We start from the raw sequence: 17,045 nt of genomic DNA, 5'->3' as shown, positions 1-17,045 counted from the left end.
TTAGGCATGGTGGCACATGACTTTCGAAAGGTGGAATTGTGATTTCCAGGACTTCGTAGTGAAATACTGTCTCAGAAACAAAGCAGAAAGGGCCTTGCCTCAGTTTCCCCAGAATTTAAAGTGCTGATGGTATGAGTACACAGACTCTTCCCATTGTGGGAAGAGAGATTTGAAGTCTAGGCTCAGGTAAAAACAGCCACAATCTGTGTAGGAACAGAGTTAAAGGAATGTGAAATTCTTTACATCCCACTAGCATAGTCTGATGAGTAACTGTAAAGTGCTTCCCCAGGAAAGGAGGAGACTGAGAAGTACAACAAAAGATAGCAACAGAGGCCTGAAGGAGAATGTTTGTCTCTGGAGAACTGACCTTTGAGAGAAAGCAGATTTAATTATTTTCTTCAGAAGCTGGACATGGAGACACCGTTCAGGAGACAAGGAAAGAAAAACTAAGTTTGAGGCCAGCCTGGGTTACCTAGGGAGACCCTGTCTCAAGCCAGAACAGTAGTTCTCTTCACTTTGTGACAGGCGTCATAACAGGGTGCATGGACTTGCCGAGACTAGTGTTAGCTTGGGTAGTTAGGTCTGTGTATGGTGTTGTAGGCTGGGTGACGGGAAAAAAGAATGGAAAGGTTACTTTGGGCCGCCAGATGGCTCAGCCAGAGAAGGCCCCTGCTTCCCAGCTTGACCTTTTAGTTGGACCCTGGGTCCCATGTGGTGGAAGAAGATATGGCATGTTGGCACCCACACATTTGCAGCAGTCAGTCTTCACCACATGCTCCTTCTTGGGGCTTCCGTTGGGAATGGAGTGTGCTCTGCAATGCCACCCTTAGTTAGGAAGATAGAACCAGGAAGGTTCTAGAACTGAAGGGAGATGGTGCTTGGCGTGTGAATGGAATTTGGAGTTTGATACTGGCAGGCAGTTTGCTATATGGATCTGAAGCTCTGAAAGGAAATGTGCAGCTGTCACTTAGACTTAGGTGAGCCTTCAGCAAATGGAATCATGGTGCAGCCGTGAGAGTAGGCCCTGAAGAGCTCTGCCCAGTAGGAGTGTTAGCTTCCAGTCTTGGGTGCTGCTCACTAAAGTTTCAGAGGAAGCTTGAGTCAGGATTAATAAAAACTCAGGGTCAGAAATTGGGGCTCAACCTGACGATCTGAAAAGCAAAACAGCCAGCCACTGGCTCTTACCTTGACCTCAGTTTGAAATGGCGATCCTACCTCCTGGAATCTCAGAAGGAGGCTGCGTCTAAGAGCTGTCTTCCCCCATCTTATAATCTTCTCTTGGGCTGGGATTAAAGACGTGCAGTGCCCAGTTTCTATGGCAACTCATGTGGCTACCGGTGTGTGTTACCGTAATGGTCTGTAAGGCTGATCAGTGGGACCGTTTTCTCTCAGATCTTCTGGCAGTCTTTATTTCCTACAGAAACTGGTGTAGAGTGTGGCCATCATTCTGATAGCAGCCCTGCATTGAGATGTCTTGAGTAGAGTGAAGCTTTGTACACTACTGGTGTCTAGACCTGGTTCCCTGAGGTGGAGGCAGGTGGTGTGTCCGCAGTGTACAGATGGAGGAGTGAATGTAGGCAAAGTGACTAGCAGTGGCAGAAAATGAAACATCTCTCTGCTTCTGGGTCTGATATTCATGTCTCTGCTGGCCGTATTTCTGGACCTATTTAACCTGTGGCTTTGAACTCCAGGTAACCAGGAGAGTAGGCTTTTTTTAGGTCAGGCTTTATTTATACCAAGTAGTAATTTTTTTTTAAATGGGAAGTGACTATGAAAGAATGCCTAGGAAAAATGTTTTAAAATATCTTTGACCATTATTCTATGCTTTTTACAGTTGACTGTATAAAAATCATACTATATATTTACTATTTTTACTTAGAATAAGTAGATTGAGGTATTAAAAACGAGACTATAGTATAACCTTATATTTGAGTTTCTTCCCCCCCAAGCCTTTAACAACACAATATTGCAGTATCTTGCAACTCAAGTTACTAGTTTAGCCTGGATTTTGTGGTTTATCTTTAATAGTGTTTGTGCTTATCCCAGTGTTTTATGACCTGAGCCAGTATTTTTAGGGAAGTTGCTGTAGCCTTTTTGAAGGACTTGTGTGTCATGAGCACAGTAGTTCTAGTGTTCATGGCAAGTAGTGGAGAAGAGAATTCTTTGCAGTGAAGATTGGTTTTTAGATTTGCTTGAATAGCCCATGAATTTATTAGTACAGGCAAACAACCGGAGCTTTGTAGCAAGGAACGAATAAAATAAGGCTTTAAGAACAGGGCTTACATAGCTTGTTTCTATTTTGTGCATTTAAAAGACAAATAGCTGGTTTTTAAGTGCCTAGAACTCATTACTAAAAGAATTCAAATGGAAAATGTCATTGTAACTCAAAGTATTTTATCTGCTTCAGTAGTGAAACATTTTTTTGAGGAATGCCTGACTTTGAAATCTGTGTGAATAAAGGAAGGGTATCACAAAGGTGGTAATGAGTGGTCTTTTAGTTTTAAAGACAAGGTTTCATGTAGCTCAGGCTATCTTATCTATATCTGTAGCTGTAGCTTCTCACTCTCCTGTCTTTACCTAGGATTACAAGTATAAGAGCTCTTGGTCTCTTAAATTATTTTGAGAGAGGACTTCATTGTGTCCAGGGTGCCAGGATCTATGTATCCTTTGCCTAATTAGCCCTTGAGTGCTGGGTATAGTCAGCTACCACACACTCAGCTTCACCTTGTTTTGTAATTAATTTCCTGTTTATTCTGATAGATTACTTTTGTAGAGGGTGTAGTCTATGGTAAGACTGCTATAAAAGAACCATGTGCACATGTGCATGTGTGCTTAGTGTGTGTATGTGTGTGATGCCTCACATCAGACCTAGGGTCTCCTGCATGGTAGGCAAGTGCTCCACTCCTGTCCTGAACAGCACCCAAACTGGATAGGCCTATAGAACCCCTGGCAAGAATTTTCAGGTTATATTTAAGAGGAACTCAAGACCCCCACCCCACTTCATTTCTTTGTGGCCAGCATCAGATGTCTTCTTCACTTGCCGTCGGCCTTACTGAGTCACTCACTGGACCTGGAGCCTTCCCAGGCGGGCAGGCTGGCAGGCCATCAACACCATCCACTCCCTGTCTCTTGACTCTCCAGCCCCAGGTCTTCTGTCTGTGTGGCAGCATGGTATAACAGTGCCACCCTCCTGGCCCATCACGTCATTCTTTTTTTTTTTTCTTCACATTTATTATGTGTTTTTTCATACTTTCACCTGCTCAGCCATCTTGCTGGCCCCTGTCAGGTTCTAAGTATCATGGATTTCTTTCTTCTTTTTAAGATTTTTTTTTTTTAGTAAATTTTTTTGTTTACATACCAATCATGGTTTCCCTTCCCTTCTTTCCTCCCGTTCCCACCTCCCAAATGGTCCCATGTCTCATCCATTGCTGTAAATTTTTTCCTCTTTTTTTTTTTTTGAGGCTGGGTTTTCTTAAGGTGTGTTACTTTTGTTTATGTTGTATTTGTTTTTAACTCTGTAAAACTGTGATTCTTTGCTTGTCTAAAAGATCTGAATGGCCAATAGTGAGGCAGGAGCAAGGGTAGGTGGAGCTGGCAGGCAGAAGATATAGAAGGAGAAATCTGGGAGATTTTCAGTGTAGTAGCCCAAGGAGGAGGAGGCCATGCGGGGCCAGCCATCCAGGTACACAGCAATCCATGGAGTGAGAGTAAGATTAACAGAGTAAGAGAGAGAAAGCTCAGGCAAAAGGGTAGGCAGGATAATAGAAGTTAAATAAAAGCTGTCAAGCAACAAGCCAAGCCGGGAGATTATAAGAAAGAATAAGCCTCTGTGTGTGATTCTTTTGGAGCTGAGTAGCGGGCTCCTCAAAAGAGTAAAAACATAATACTACAAGGTTTCTTTCTTTGTGTAAATATCATAAAACACCAGAAGGTGCTTTCTTATTAGTGTCTGATTGATTATGAACTTCAAAAATGAGATACATCTTTAAGGCCCTCTGCTTTGCAGGAGTTTAAATTGAGAATACTTGATCTTGGGTAACTGTGTAAGATTGTTAGCAGATCCTCTGGCTCTGGTGATATGTGTCATGGTAAATAGAGGGAATCAGTTAAGGGACTCAGAAGGATGGTGTGTGCTGTGTGTATCTTGAGATATGTTTGTTATTCACAAGTCTGTAAATAGTGACATCATAGTGACCGTCTTGTGATTTCCCTTCACAGATAACAAGTTGTGCTAGTACAGCTGTATACTAATTCCTGAAGTCTCAGTGTAACGTGGACATTAGCAGTGATGACACATAAATGCAGTACTAGGCGAAACCCTTCAAAAGGTAAGAGAAGAATGTGATATCCTAAGGCCAGTGAGATGGAAGCCATTGGCTGGTGTGGTTTAGTGTATCAGCCTTGAAATGTGCACAAGAGCCTGTCTAAAACGAGAGTCAGCTGTAAGTTATGGGTTCTTTTGTGAAAATACCAATGGCTGATATTCCTGATTGGCAAGGACAGTGAGGGATGCTCTGTAGTGAGCCCTCTGGAGAAACGACTAGCAGTGTGGCCGCGATTGCAGAGTGCGCAGGGGGCCTCAGGTCCTGATGGGCTGCCGCATCGTGGACTGTCTGCTCTGTGTTCTGATGGACTGCTGGGGAGGGCAGGGAACTCATGAGTTGGAGTCTTCAGTATAGGCTGGATTTTCAAGTCAGGCTTACATTTTGTAGGATTATGTTTTCCCTGTGCATCCATTATTCATGCTAATTTAGAGCTTTAAACAAAAAGGGGAAAATAGCAGGTTTTCGACTTTATATACTGTAGAATTTATAAGGAGAGGTTGCATTCATAGTTGGTAGGTTGTACCTCTGTTCCTCTCTGAGAAGCAATCTCTACCTACATAATATTTTATTAATGTAAATAGGAAGATTAATAAGGAATTTCAAGGGTAAAATATATACTAGAGTACAATTTTTTATTTTAATTTTTTAATTTCATGTTTTTGAGTGTTTTGTCTGCATACCAGAAGAGGGCATGGTTTTTATGGGACTATAGTTATGGATGGTTGTGACACCATATGGGTTCTGGTGGCTCAAGACCTCCAGAAAAGCAGCCAGTGCTCCCAGCTGCTGAGCCGTCTCTCCCGCCTTAGTCAGTTCTACAAATGTTAGAATGAGAGTGCAAGCTTGAAGAGAAAAAGTTTAAAAGAATCTACTTTAAATATTAGAGAAGTGCTGGACATGGAAGTGCAGACCTTTAATCCTGGCAATTGGGAGGCAAAATTAGGTCTAATCTACATCCTGAGTTCCAGGGTGATACAGAAAGACCCTGTCTGAAAACCAGCAGAAGGAACAGCAGCATGATTATTTGTGCACACTCGTAACTCCATCCCTTGGGAGTTCAAGTTCAGCAACCATAGGGATGTTTGAGGTCAGTCTGTGCTACTGGAAACCCTATCTCATAAAACAAAACGACAGGCTAGGTGTGCTGGCTCACATGTTTAATCCCAGCACTCAGGCGTCAGAGGCTGGTGGACTTCTGTGAGTTACGTTAGCCTGGGCTATACAGTGAGACCCTGTTTCAGCAAAACAAAACAGACACATAAACCAACAAAATACTATATTATAGTAATGAAAGGCTTATTATGTGTGTTAAAAAAAGTGCAGCAGGCATTGGATCATTTTAATACTTATTTAGTTTCTGTTGGATATATGTAAATAGACCAAGTACATCACCTTTAGCAGTAATCTATTCATTTTTACTAGATAGAACCTTGGTTTATAAGATTTGGTAATTGTACCAGTCCTTAATTACAATACTTCACTTAAAATAGTATCCATCTAAAAATATCTAGTTTAATGCTTAAAATCAAGTGGCAAGGTTAGTCATAAACATTTGCTTGGCTTTTTTCCAGTACTGTTATTTGGAGATGGTCATTCCTAATAACCCAATTAGCTAGAGCATGTGGTCTCTGAAAAAGATGTCATAACATACTAGTAAAACTGCAGTTATATAATATGTCAAGAATTAGAATGTTACTAGGTTAATTAAAATATCAGACTTAGTATTTAACTCAGGAAATTTTTTCCTTTTATTTCTTTTTCTTTTTCTTTTGAACTTTTTATTGATTTGGATTTCACATCATGTGTATCGATCCAATTCATCTAACTCTTGTCTTTTTTCTTATTGGAGAATCTCTATGGCCAGACATGGTGGTGCACACTTTTAATACCCCATACTTGGAAGACTGAGGCAGGAGGGTATCTTAGTTTAGGGCCAGCTTGAGTTCCAGGACAACCAGGGCTGTGTAGGGAGGCCTTGTCTCAAAAACAAAAAACCAACACCACCACCAATAAAAAATTAAGAAAAAGAAAAGAAAATACATATGGGTAAAGGTAGCAGAAGCTTCAGTTAGTAGCTGACTCTGAGCCTGTTAATGGGGCTCACATGTGCTAGGATACAGAGGAGTCTCAGCGTAAACTTAGCCCCACGGTTTTGTTTTTATTCAGTCCTAAGTCTAAGAAATCCTCTAGAAATTCTTTATATGGTCATCTTTAAGGAGGGGGAAGCGTTTGGTTAGAGCAAATTGCAAGAAAGGGCTGAATCATATTTTACTTAAATTAATAATTGAGTTATTTGTAAGGATTTGTAATGTTTCAAGTTTCTTTGAGCTTTGTCCCACTTGCTCAATGCCCTTGAGGCTACTTAACCAGGAAGCACCAAAAACATCACTTTGAAGATACTGCTGCCTTTGTGTACTTCTGTAATCGGAGCATATCATTAGCATAAGTTAATTTCCTTACTTAATACTTTTTTATCATTTTATTTTAAAGAGAGACGTTTAAGAGGTTCTAGTATTCTTCGAGGCTGAAGCTGAGAACCTGAAGCTTAAGCTCTTTTGTAGATCATAGCTTCGTCTCCTTCAGGATATAAGGAAAAGAAAGAATATTTCCACAATGATAGATCTTTGGTTATACAGGTAAGTTACTCAGTTGTGCAGTAAAGAAGACAACTTTAGTTTGATTTTATTTATTTTGGTGGGAGGAGACATGTTGTTTTCCATCTTCCTTTCTCTGCCTTGCTGTTTGATGGCATTCTCGAGCTGTGCAGACTGAAGATTAAATGAAGATTTTCCATTTCTCTTTTCTCAACAAATGGATAAATGAAATGACTATTGGTATCTTGAGACTAGACAACTAAACCTATCAGAAATATACATATTTAAGGAGCAGTGTGAAAGTCTTTGACTTCTCAGTTCTTTTAAGTGTGTATTCATTTGAATCTATTCTGTCTTCCTATATGGCTATGGCTCTCTGTCTTGTCAATCATCTATTATATCTCTCTTGATAACAAAGAAGAGATCCCTTTGTATATAACTGCATGATAGAATTTCCAGACTTCAAAGAGGTGACTATTAACTCTTCAATGCATTGAGTGGATAGGGTCACAGGTTTTCTTCTACTCCAATGGAGTGATAATCATGCAATTGAAATAATTTGTCTGCTAAAAGAGTTGTATGACTAGGTGTCACAGTATGCACCTGTAATCCTACCACCAGGACACAGGAGGATTGTTACAGTTTTAAGGCTGGTTCGGAATGCATAGCAAGACCCTGTCTCAAAAACTACATCTCGAGACTTGCATGATTAACAAAGCCTGAGCACAGCTATTGCTACAGACAGGCAGAAAGTCATACTGGTGACACCTCTCGGCTACCCTTACTTGCTTTTTTCTTTGATTTTGGCCTTTGTACCTGAAAGTACATGGGTATTGTGACCAGTTTTCTAGATGTTCACTTAATAAAACTAATATGATGATAATATTGGTGTTAGCTAGGCATGGTGGCGTACTATGCCTTTTAATCCCAGCACTCAGGAGGCAGAAGCAGGTGGATCTCTGTGAGCTGAAGGGTCAGCCTGCTTGCATAGTGAGTTCCAGAACAGTCAGAGCTACATAGCAAGGCTCTGTATAATAGCAACAACAACAACAACAATAACAATAATTTCTTATTATTATCCAGAATAATAAAAATAAAATAATATTGGTGTTAATTGCCAATTCCATAACTCCTAAAGTAAACTGGGGCACTTGGTGAGTAGAGCAGAGGCCAGAGCCTACAGTATGGAGATGACAGGCTCTGTACTAGGGATAGTTTTTGAGTAAAGCGTAGCTGCAGCATGCTTTCTTTCTGCATGAGTGGGCCTTTGTCGTTTAATCTGTCCTATTTCTTTTGGTTCTGATTCAATAATGTGGGTGTAGTCACTAGGACTGGAGGTTCATGATGAGAAAGGCCTAATAATGTTTCAGAATTTTATAGCTTTTATGAAAACTTCAAGTTTCAGGAAATATTCAAGTTCAGGGGAAGGTGGTTCAGTGGAAGTCTGATTAAGAGCTAGGATGTGTGGATTTAGGGGAAGTTTGAAGCGCTGGACAGGCTGAAAAAGTTTGATTGGTTGACCCATTTCATTCTCTTCAGTAGTATGAAAGCTTAGGAGGATGGGGAATGCAGGATAAAGTGTGCTGAATTCTAGTGATGGGTCATATTCTCTTCTTGTTCTCTGGAAAATGCCGCTGCTCACCAACTTCTGGGTAACAGAGGACAAAGTTTAGTATCATTACTGGGTTGGGTACATTTGCCCACATGAAAATGTGAACTCAGGTTTCCTTTAATTCTAAAACTATAATAATACAGTTTCTCTTAACAAATGTGTATGGCTAAGACTTTTACCAGGTGTCTCTTAGTTTATGTTATTAAGGGTGTTCCTGAACTAGTTGGCAAATAGGTTCACTTCTATTCCATAACAACTTCATATTTGGCAAGGATATAATTATATGACCAAACCTCTTCATTGGATTCTTTAGTGACTTTGTATTTAGCTAAAATAAGGAAAATAACAGTTTTAGTCTTTACTACTTTGCTAAATAAATAAACTTGGCACAATAATATTGAGATTTGGTTGAATAATGTAGACATACTTGATTAAAAGTCCCTTATTGATTAATGGCTTTTATGTTCAGTTTATTAGATAATTACAAAATGTATGTATACTTCATATATGCTTATGTAAAAATAGGAAAGAGGAAGAAATATAACAGATTTGTTTTAAACTCGAGCTTTCATAATTTGACTAGATTTTTACTTTGAGTGTATAAGGTAGTTTTGTAATCTGATCTTCTTTAGCCAAAGCAGTCATGGCCTTATTTTAATATTTTGTTTTAATCATTATGATGTAGTAAAATATTAAAGAGAATTATGTATCTAATTTGGTTTGCAACCTTATGATTGAATGACGTTGTTAGGCTACTGCCTGAGTGCAGTATCTCAGTGTTTCTCCTACTCCAGCATGTGTGAATTGGTTGGGTAGGGTCTAAGATTCTGTAGTTCTTTCTTTTTTTCTCGTCTTTTCCCCTTTCTGTTCTAAGTACCAAATGTAAGTCAGTTTCTAGCAAGCTTCAGGACATGCTTCTAATGTGAACTCTCGGGCTGTATGGTTACAGCAGTTTGAAATACCAGAAAATACTCATTGTCAGATGAGCTCTTCTTGTTGGCCCCCCCAAAACATACGCATATATACTTCTTCCTTCCTTCCTCCCTCCCTCCCTCCTTCCCTCCCTCCCTTCCCCCTCCCTTCCCCCCTCCCTCTCTCTTTCATTTTTTACAGTTTGTTAGTTCTCTCCTAAAACAGCTTCTTGATAACTGCTCCCTAATAGTCGGCCTTTAATGTAATCAGTGGTTAGAAATACAGCCTTTAGTGTAGTCAGTGGTTAGAACTACAGCCTTTAGTGTAGTCAGTGGTTAGAACTACAGCCTTTAGTGTAGTCAGTGGTTAGAACTACAGCCTTTAGTGTAGTCAGTGGTTAGAACTACAGCCTTTAGTGTAGTCAGTGGTTAGAACTACAGCCTTTAGTGTAGTCAGTGGTTAGAACTACAGCCTTTAATGTAATTAGTGGTTAGAACTACAGCCTTTCTTAGGGAACAAAAGACACAGAAAGAGACTTAATCTTTGGTTCTAATCAGTGGTTTAGTTTTATAACTGGAATCATAAAGAAAAATACAGGTTTTCATAGGTACTCTTTGATAGTGATTTTCTTTTATATTTGTGTGTACATACACATGTTTATATTCATACATATATACATATACTTTTAAAATAAATATCAGTATTAATGATAGATGTCTGATTCAATACTATCTTTTGTGGAAGTTAGATTTTGCATCTTGTTCAGATTGGTACGGAAAGAGAAGAATGGTTAAGGAGAGCCAGTTAACTCTAATCTCTTCGGGGGTTGTAAGCCTTTAATGGGCATCAGTTATTGAAAAATAAAGCTTAATCAATTTCTTGTAGTTTTCAATCACAAGTTATAAAGATAATTAAATTTGTATTGTATTTTATAGTTTGCTTAGAAAATTAATTTTTAATTTTACATACATAGATACTAGTATATAACCTTTGATTTTGAGAACTCCAGACTTTGATACATCAAAGAAATAAATTGCTTTTAAAATTTTTCAGTTTGTGTTTTTTTTAACACATCAAAGTTTAACTTATTTATTTTGATTGGAAGTGGAAACTGATCAGTATTTATTACCTGTAGAGCTGTTTTCTTGATGGCAAGCTGTTAGAAAAATAACTTAAATCTCTAGATAGTGAAGTTCATGTGAGCGCTGTCTGCTCTGATAGAGCATACCTGCCTACTGTTAAGTTGATCTCCAGGAAATTCTCTAGAAAAAGTAATGCTATTTTAAGGATTTTAAAGCATGCCCTGCTTCAAACGAACCTGAGTTCAACCGCCTGCGCACATTTCACAGAGCACTTTTCTTCCTTAGCTCCCTGTCAGCACCAGACGTAGGGCAGCAGTTTTCTCTTCTGTGCAGCAAATCGCTGGGCTCTTCTGTAGCTCCAAGTCTCCAGTGTTAGGTAATGCAGTTGGTGCCTAGAAGGGAATGTGCTTGATTTGCCTGGGGAGTAGATAAAATGGCGTTAGATGGGTTCTGTTAGAGGGAGGCCACTGGAAGATGACCACGGCAGGAGGAGAGCATGGTGAAGCTGCGTTATGCTGTTGTTGACCCTTTCTTTATTTAACCATTCTGTACCCCTCTTGAAGTTGTTAAACAGCAAGTGAAGTGACAAAATACCTAAGAAAACCAACGGAAGGGGAGGAAGGGGATGGAGACATGGGATATAATAGTGCCTTTGTTCTTCTTGATCATATGGAAGACCTGGAAAATATCATTAGCTCTTTCAGAGTTTTACCCAGGTGGATCAATGAGGACATTTTCCAGTAGGCTTCCTACTTCTCTTAGAAGGTTCAAGCATCCGTACCAGAAAATTCACTCACCTCCACACAGTGAGTTAAAGATATGCTGCCCTACATATAGAACCTTAAAGAAGAAAATGTGTGTGTGTGTGTGTGTGTGTGTGTGTGTGTGCGTGTGCGTGTGTAAATACACACACACGTGACATGTGAGATGATACTCCTTACTTCTGAAGTGACTTTCTTTTTGAGGACAGCTCTTGCTTTCTGTCTCCTCAGAATGCTTTCATGTAGTGATATGCCCTTCTCTAGAGACTAGAGCTTTGATTGGTTGTGGTGTTAGCCAGTGCAAGCTAGTGTTGCAACTTCAGGCCACAGTTTAATTACAGAAAGTTCATAGCAATATGCCATAGCTTGTTATCAGGGTACATAACCGAAAACCATTTTAGTAAAAACCACAGACTGATTAGAAATGTATTCTATAAGATAACTAGCTGATCTATAACTTTAAGAGTGCTACTTTAATAACCAAAATGGAATCGTATGTTAGGTTCATCATTTCTGAGAGGTAGAAAGGCAGTGAACTTGATCTCTAGAGTTCTATATGAACTAGCTATGTATATGTTGTCAGTAGATTGTTGAGGCTATCTGTGCCTCAGTCTCAGCGGTTGTAAAGTAGGTACAGTAGCTGTACCTGTGAGTTGTGAGACTTCATGGAGTGCAGGGTGTTTAACATAAACATGGAGTCCTAGAACATAATAAATGGTATTTAATTGTTAGCTATTATTAATGTCATTATTGGAAATTTTAATAAAATAATCTTTGTCCCATTATTTATTAATAATGGCTATACTTGGATAAAAAGTTTTAACTTTATACTTTTGTTTTAGATATATTAACTATTACCTTTTTCTCATTATTTTGTTTACATTTTGAAGGTTTCCCAATGAGTGGATCATGATGACCGTATGGTAGGGACTTGCCATAGTATGGCTGCTTCCCGATCTACTCGTGTTACAAGATCAACAGTGGGGTTAAACGGCTTGGATGAATCTTTTTGTGGTAGAACTTTAAGGAATCGTAGCATTGCTCACCCAGAAGAGATCTCTTCTCATTCTCAAGTACGATCAAGATCACCAAAGAAGAGACCAGAGCCTGTGCCAGTTCAGAAGGGAAATGCTAGTGGAAGAACTTGTGATGTAAAGCAGCAGAGTGTGCGAGAAGCGTGGGTAAGCCCTAGGAAAAGAAGACTTTCCTCCTCCGAGAAGGATGACCTAGAAAGGCAGGCCTTAGAGAGCTGTGAAAGAAGGCAGACAGAGCCAGCAGCGCCAGTCCTGAAGAACATTAAACGCTGCTCTAGAGCTGAAGCCTCAAACAGCTCAGAGGAAGATTCGCCTATAAAACCAGACAAGGAGTTGGTAGACCAGAGGACAGTAGTGGACCATGATGCAGAGTTTCAAGGGACTAAACGAGCTTGTCGATGTCTTATATTGGATGATTGTGAGAAAAGGGAAATTAAAAAGGTGAATGTCAGTGAGGAAGGGCCACTTAATGCTGCGGTAGTAGAAGAAATCGCGGGCTATTTGACTGTCAATGGTGTTGACGACAGTGACCCGGCTGTTCTAAACTGTGATGACTGTCAGCCCGATGGGAACACTAAACAAAATAGCACTGGTTCCTATGTGTTGCAGGAAAAATCAGTAGCTGGAAATGGGGATTCAGAAACACAGTCTCCAGTGTTCTTTGGTAGTAGGAAGGAGGACAGTTGTATAGAGCATCTCGTGCCTTGCACAAAGTCAGAAGTGCAGATCAAGTCGGAGGACCCCAAACTAGTAACTGCGTGCCTCCCTGTGGAACGTCGGAATCAGCTGACTGCTGAGCCAGCCGTGGGCCCTGTTTCTGAAATTCACTCATCCTTAAGAGATTCTGAGGAGGAAGTAGATGTGGTGGGAGATAGCGGTGTCTCAAGAGTGCAGTGTGGTGAGAACAGCAGGGACCCTCTGGACACAGATCCTGAAAGCATGCCAGTCTCCGCAGAGCCAGAACCATCTTCTCCACTAGACTGTGCTTCAGCTCAAATGACACCTTTATCCGAACACCAAGAGCACCGGTATACCCTGAGAACTTCACCTCGAAGGGCAGCTCCAACCAGAGGTAGTCCCACTAAGAACACATCTCCTTACAGGGAAAATGGACAATTTGAGGAGAGTAATCTCAGTCCCAGTGAAACGCATACAACTGTTAGTGATAATGTAAGTCAGTCTCCCACAAATCCTGTTGAAATTTCTCAAAGTGAAAAGGTTCTGTGTTGTGACTCTCAAAACCATGGAAGTGAAGGACTAAGTAAGTCACCCTCAGAGGCCACAATGAATGTCGGACCCTTGCCGTCTGCCAAAGAGAGTGCCAGTCAGCACCCTGCGGAAGAGGAGGATGATGACCCTGATGTTTATTACTTTGAATCAGATCATGTGGCACTGAAACACAACAAAGAGTATGTGTAAATATGGTAACCATGAGTTCTGCTTTGTTTATCACTCCAGGCTTTCAGTATCATTCATAAATGTCTAGTCTGAATGTTTCTATTGCAGATGAAGTTAACACTTTAGCATAAGTTTAGACTTAACATAAATTTCTTAACTCAAAAACTGAGATTCAGCATTGAACTTCATTCCTCATTTCTGTAGTTGACATTTTCTGGTGCTGAGTTCCCACGTGTCTAAATGAGAGGACAGGTAAACCATGGGTAGTGCCACAGGAAGGTCAGTGGAAGCATGGGTGCTAGTGCTTTGGATGCTGAGTCAGCACAGCCCACTCTGACCTGGAGATTATAACATCTGCCTTGATAAATCATAAGTATGCAGCTGTCATCTAGGTACTGGAAATCTGGCAAACTAGAAATTATTTATATTTAAGTCTCCATTAAATGTCTGACTTAAGAATGTGCTTGAGCCATCATCATTGTAGATTAGAGCAGTAGACAGTGCTATTAACCCTGATGGTGGCTTGGCTCAGCCCTGGCTCATGGTGGCTGTAAGTTCTCACACCTTTGTTACCAACGTACTTTTGTAAATCTGTATCCAAAGTTTTCACAATTTTGCTCATTTACTTTAAGTTAGTCTGGAAATTAACAAAAATGAATCAGAGCTAACCGTCTCTAATCCTGGAAAGACTCTACCGTGCTCATCAAAACTACTTTAATGGGTAACAGTGACCAATTAATTAACTAAATTAATTTCTCTCATAGGTTGGCTTTGACTACTGTCACAAAGTCACATTGTAGTGGTTGTACAAAACTAATTGGAGTTGAAGAATATTCTAATGCTTTTGTTATGACAGATGCCTGGTCAGGTATCACTGGGACATGATCTCTTTTACCATGCTTAGCAGGATGTTTGTTCAGGACATATATCTGGTAACACTGTAACCTTTTAGCATAGGTCTCTTTTCTGGAAAAGAGGTTTTTTTCTGTGCTTTTTGTTTTTGTAGATTTTTTTTGAGACAGGGTTTCACTGTGTGGCCCTGGCTGTTCCAGAACTCACTCTGTAGACCAGGCTTTCTTCAAACTTAGATCTGCTCATCTCTGCCTCCCAAGTGCTGGGGCTAACCAGCCCAGCTTCCCATGTTCTTTTAAAATTGTATTTTAAAACCAGATTTAAGAAAGATTTTATAAATTACTGTAGAAGGTTCTGAGTCTAATAATACAAGAGATAAGTTTAAGGCAGGAAAATATAATAAGTGCATAAGTGAAAGATTTCGGTTAGAATTAGGATAACTGGTACACAGTGGCACACCCGCACAACATGTCCAACATGACAGTCCCAACATGAGAGGCCAAGGCAGGAGGGTGCCTGGGTCATGTAAGGGGACCTTGTCTCAAAAAACTAAACAAACCAAAACAAATCAACAAATGTTTTCCATTTATACATAATTTTAAAAAGGGGGGTTTGTTTATAGGTACAAAGAAACATGTTTTAGAGAAACAACTAAAAACCTCAAAAAATGATAATCTTGTTTCATTTTCTTATCTGTGAAATGGCGCTGTCTTTCTGTGTCGCCTAGGTTAGTGTTGAATTGTGCCTCTTGTGGGTCCTCTGTTCACCATGACCAGCTCCAACTTAAATGACTTTGAATTTCTCAAGAACTTACATTGTTTCTTCTGAACCGAGAGCCTGGCAAGTCTGAGGCACATGCTCTGCTCCTGGGCCACACCTTCTCTTCCAGGAAACAATGTTCCCTTGACTTACGTTGTCTTTGTTACAGGGTATTCTCTTCAGTTTTGACTTGTCATTGAGTCTGGGAAATAGTAATTCACTCCTGTTACTTTTAAAATTGAGATGAAATGGTGATTAAGGACAATACTCCCATAAAATAATTATCCAGGTAGTGGCTCTAACTCCCAAAAGGTGATATTCCATATACATCAGCATAGGCTTGAAGTTCTTTGGAGCGGGGGTGCTGTTTACTCTATAGGACAGTGCTCAGTGCTGATGCGTCATTGAGTGACTGGGTGAAAGAAATGACTTAGTTTGCTCCTGTTTTCTTTTGCTTTACCCCAGATCTTTGAAAATGACACTTAATTTTAGGTGTTACTTTCTTTTGCTTTCTGCTTGCATTGCTAGGGATCAGAACCAAGGGTCTGCATGGTAGGCAGGTGTTCTACCACTGCTCTTCTTGGATGGAAAGAGATGATCATTATTAGCATCTTGGTTTGAAGTAATTCTTAGAAAACGGTATTTGATTATGTTGCATGTAAATTCTTTAATAAAAATCCCCTTTTGTTTCTATTCCTATGTTTTTTTAATCCAAATGTCAGAGATGATTGGCTTTTAAAAAACAAAACTATAAAACAAGCCAAGTGATTGTTTATAAACAGCATCACTACAATGCTCTAGTGCTTTCAAGTGTCGGGAATTTCAAATGCTTTGAAAGTGGTATTGGTGGATCCTCTCTGTTGGTGCACAGTGCTCTTTGTGCTAGAAAAGATCTCTAGCTCATTGCCTGTGAAACTGGGGGTTTAGCCTTGCCTGCAGTATCCATTAGCACTCTGCCAGAAGGGACCACGTCCTACTTTCTGATGCCAATTAAAGCAGGTTCTAATGCCAGGTGCTATGCTGCACACAATCTACAGACCCTGTCTCAGACAAAAAGTGTATTAATAGGAAATCCCAGGGTTGCCGTTGTGTTCTCTTAAAGAGTTAGGTGCTCTGATTCTACCTGTTACAGTTAAAACTAAGCTAACAGTAATGATTTAATTGACAGGCTTTGCCTTGTCATTTTAATTTATCCATCTCTTTGAAAGACTATCACTCATAAATGTTTGAGAAGATGCTTTAGTGTCCTAGCTTTAGTCAGGGCTCACATTGTACTTTGTTTTTCCTGTAAACAGAGAACTCTACTTGCTAACTGACAGAGGCTAGAGAGTGTGTTCTGGTGCGGTTCTTGCTCATGGTTATCTTAGTAACATTGCCAAAGGCAGTGCTTTCCCTGAAAAGTTTCCAGTCCCTTGGAGGTCAGTAATGCTCCTTTAGTGGCCTGGCTGATTGAGATCACTTGCCCAACTGGCTGCTCTTCCTGGTAAGCCTTGAGGTTCTGGCTTTCAGGATCAGATAAGAATTTTAAGGCCCTAGGGTTTAGATTTAGTCTTTTTTTTTTCAATTCAAAAGGTAATCACTAGAAATGAAACTTGGTGATATATATCAAAGTATGTTACATAGGCTGCACAGTAGAGTCTCATGCCCGTGGTAGCATACACACCGAGTGTGTCTGAGGACCTGGGTTCCATGTCTAGTACTGCACTGCAGACACAG

The 17,045-nt window shown here is 40.0% G+C and overlaps 1 protein-coding gene across 7 annotated transcripts in view; it reads left to right on the top strand.

The window, feature by feature from the left end:
* The window catches only part of Zzz3 (zinc finger ZZ-type containing 3), a 66,186-nt gene that overhangs the window by 14,567 nt on the left and 34,574 nt on the right, over window positions 1-17,045 (top strand). For 4 of the 7 annotated variants that reach the window (XM_085677529.2, XM_085677532.2, XM_085677528.2 and 1 more), the window contains exons 2-4: window positions 4,219-4,328; window positions 6,816-6,961; window positions 12,177-13,729. In XM_085677529.2, coding sequence (XP_085533655.2) covers window positions 12,207-13,729 — 1,523 coding nt within the window. In that variant the 5' untranslated portion in view covers window positions 4,219-4,328; window positions 6,816-6,961; window positions 12,177-12,206. The remainder of the gene's footprint in view (window positions 1-4,218; window positions 4,329-6,815; window positions 6,962-12,176; window positions 13,730-17,045) is intronic. The other 3 variants (XM_085677531.2, XM_085677530.2, XM_085677533.2) reach the window with 2 other exon arrangements.

Source organism: Myodes glareolus, chromosome 17 (assembly GCF_982192425.1).
Source record: "Myodes glareolus chromosome 17, mMyoGla1.1, whole genome shotgun sequence".
Taxonomy (NCBI): Eukaryota; Metazoa; Chordata; class Mammalia; order Rodentia; family Cricetidae; genus Myodes; species Myodes glareolus.
The sequence above is the reverse complement of the archived record's forward strand: the minus strand, read 5'-3'. Positions and strand labels throughout refer to the sequence as shown.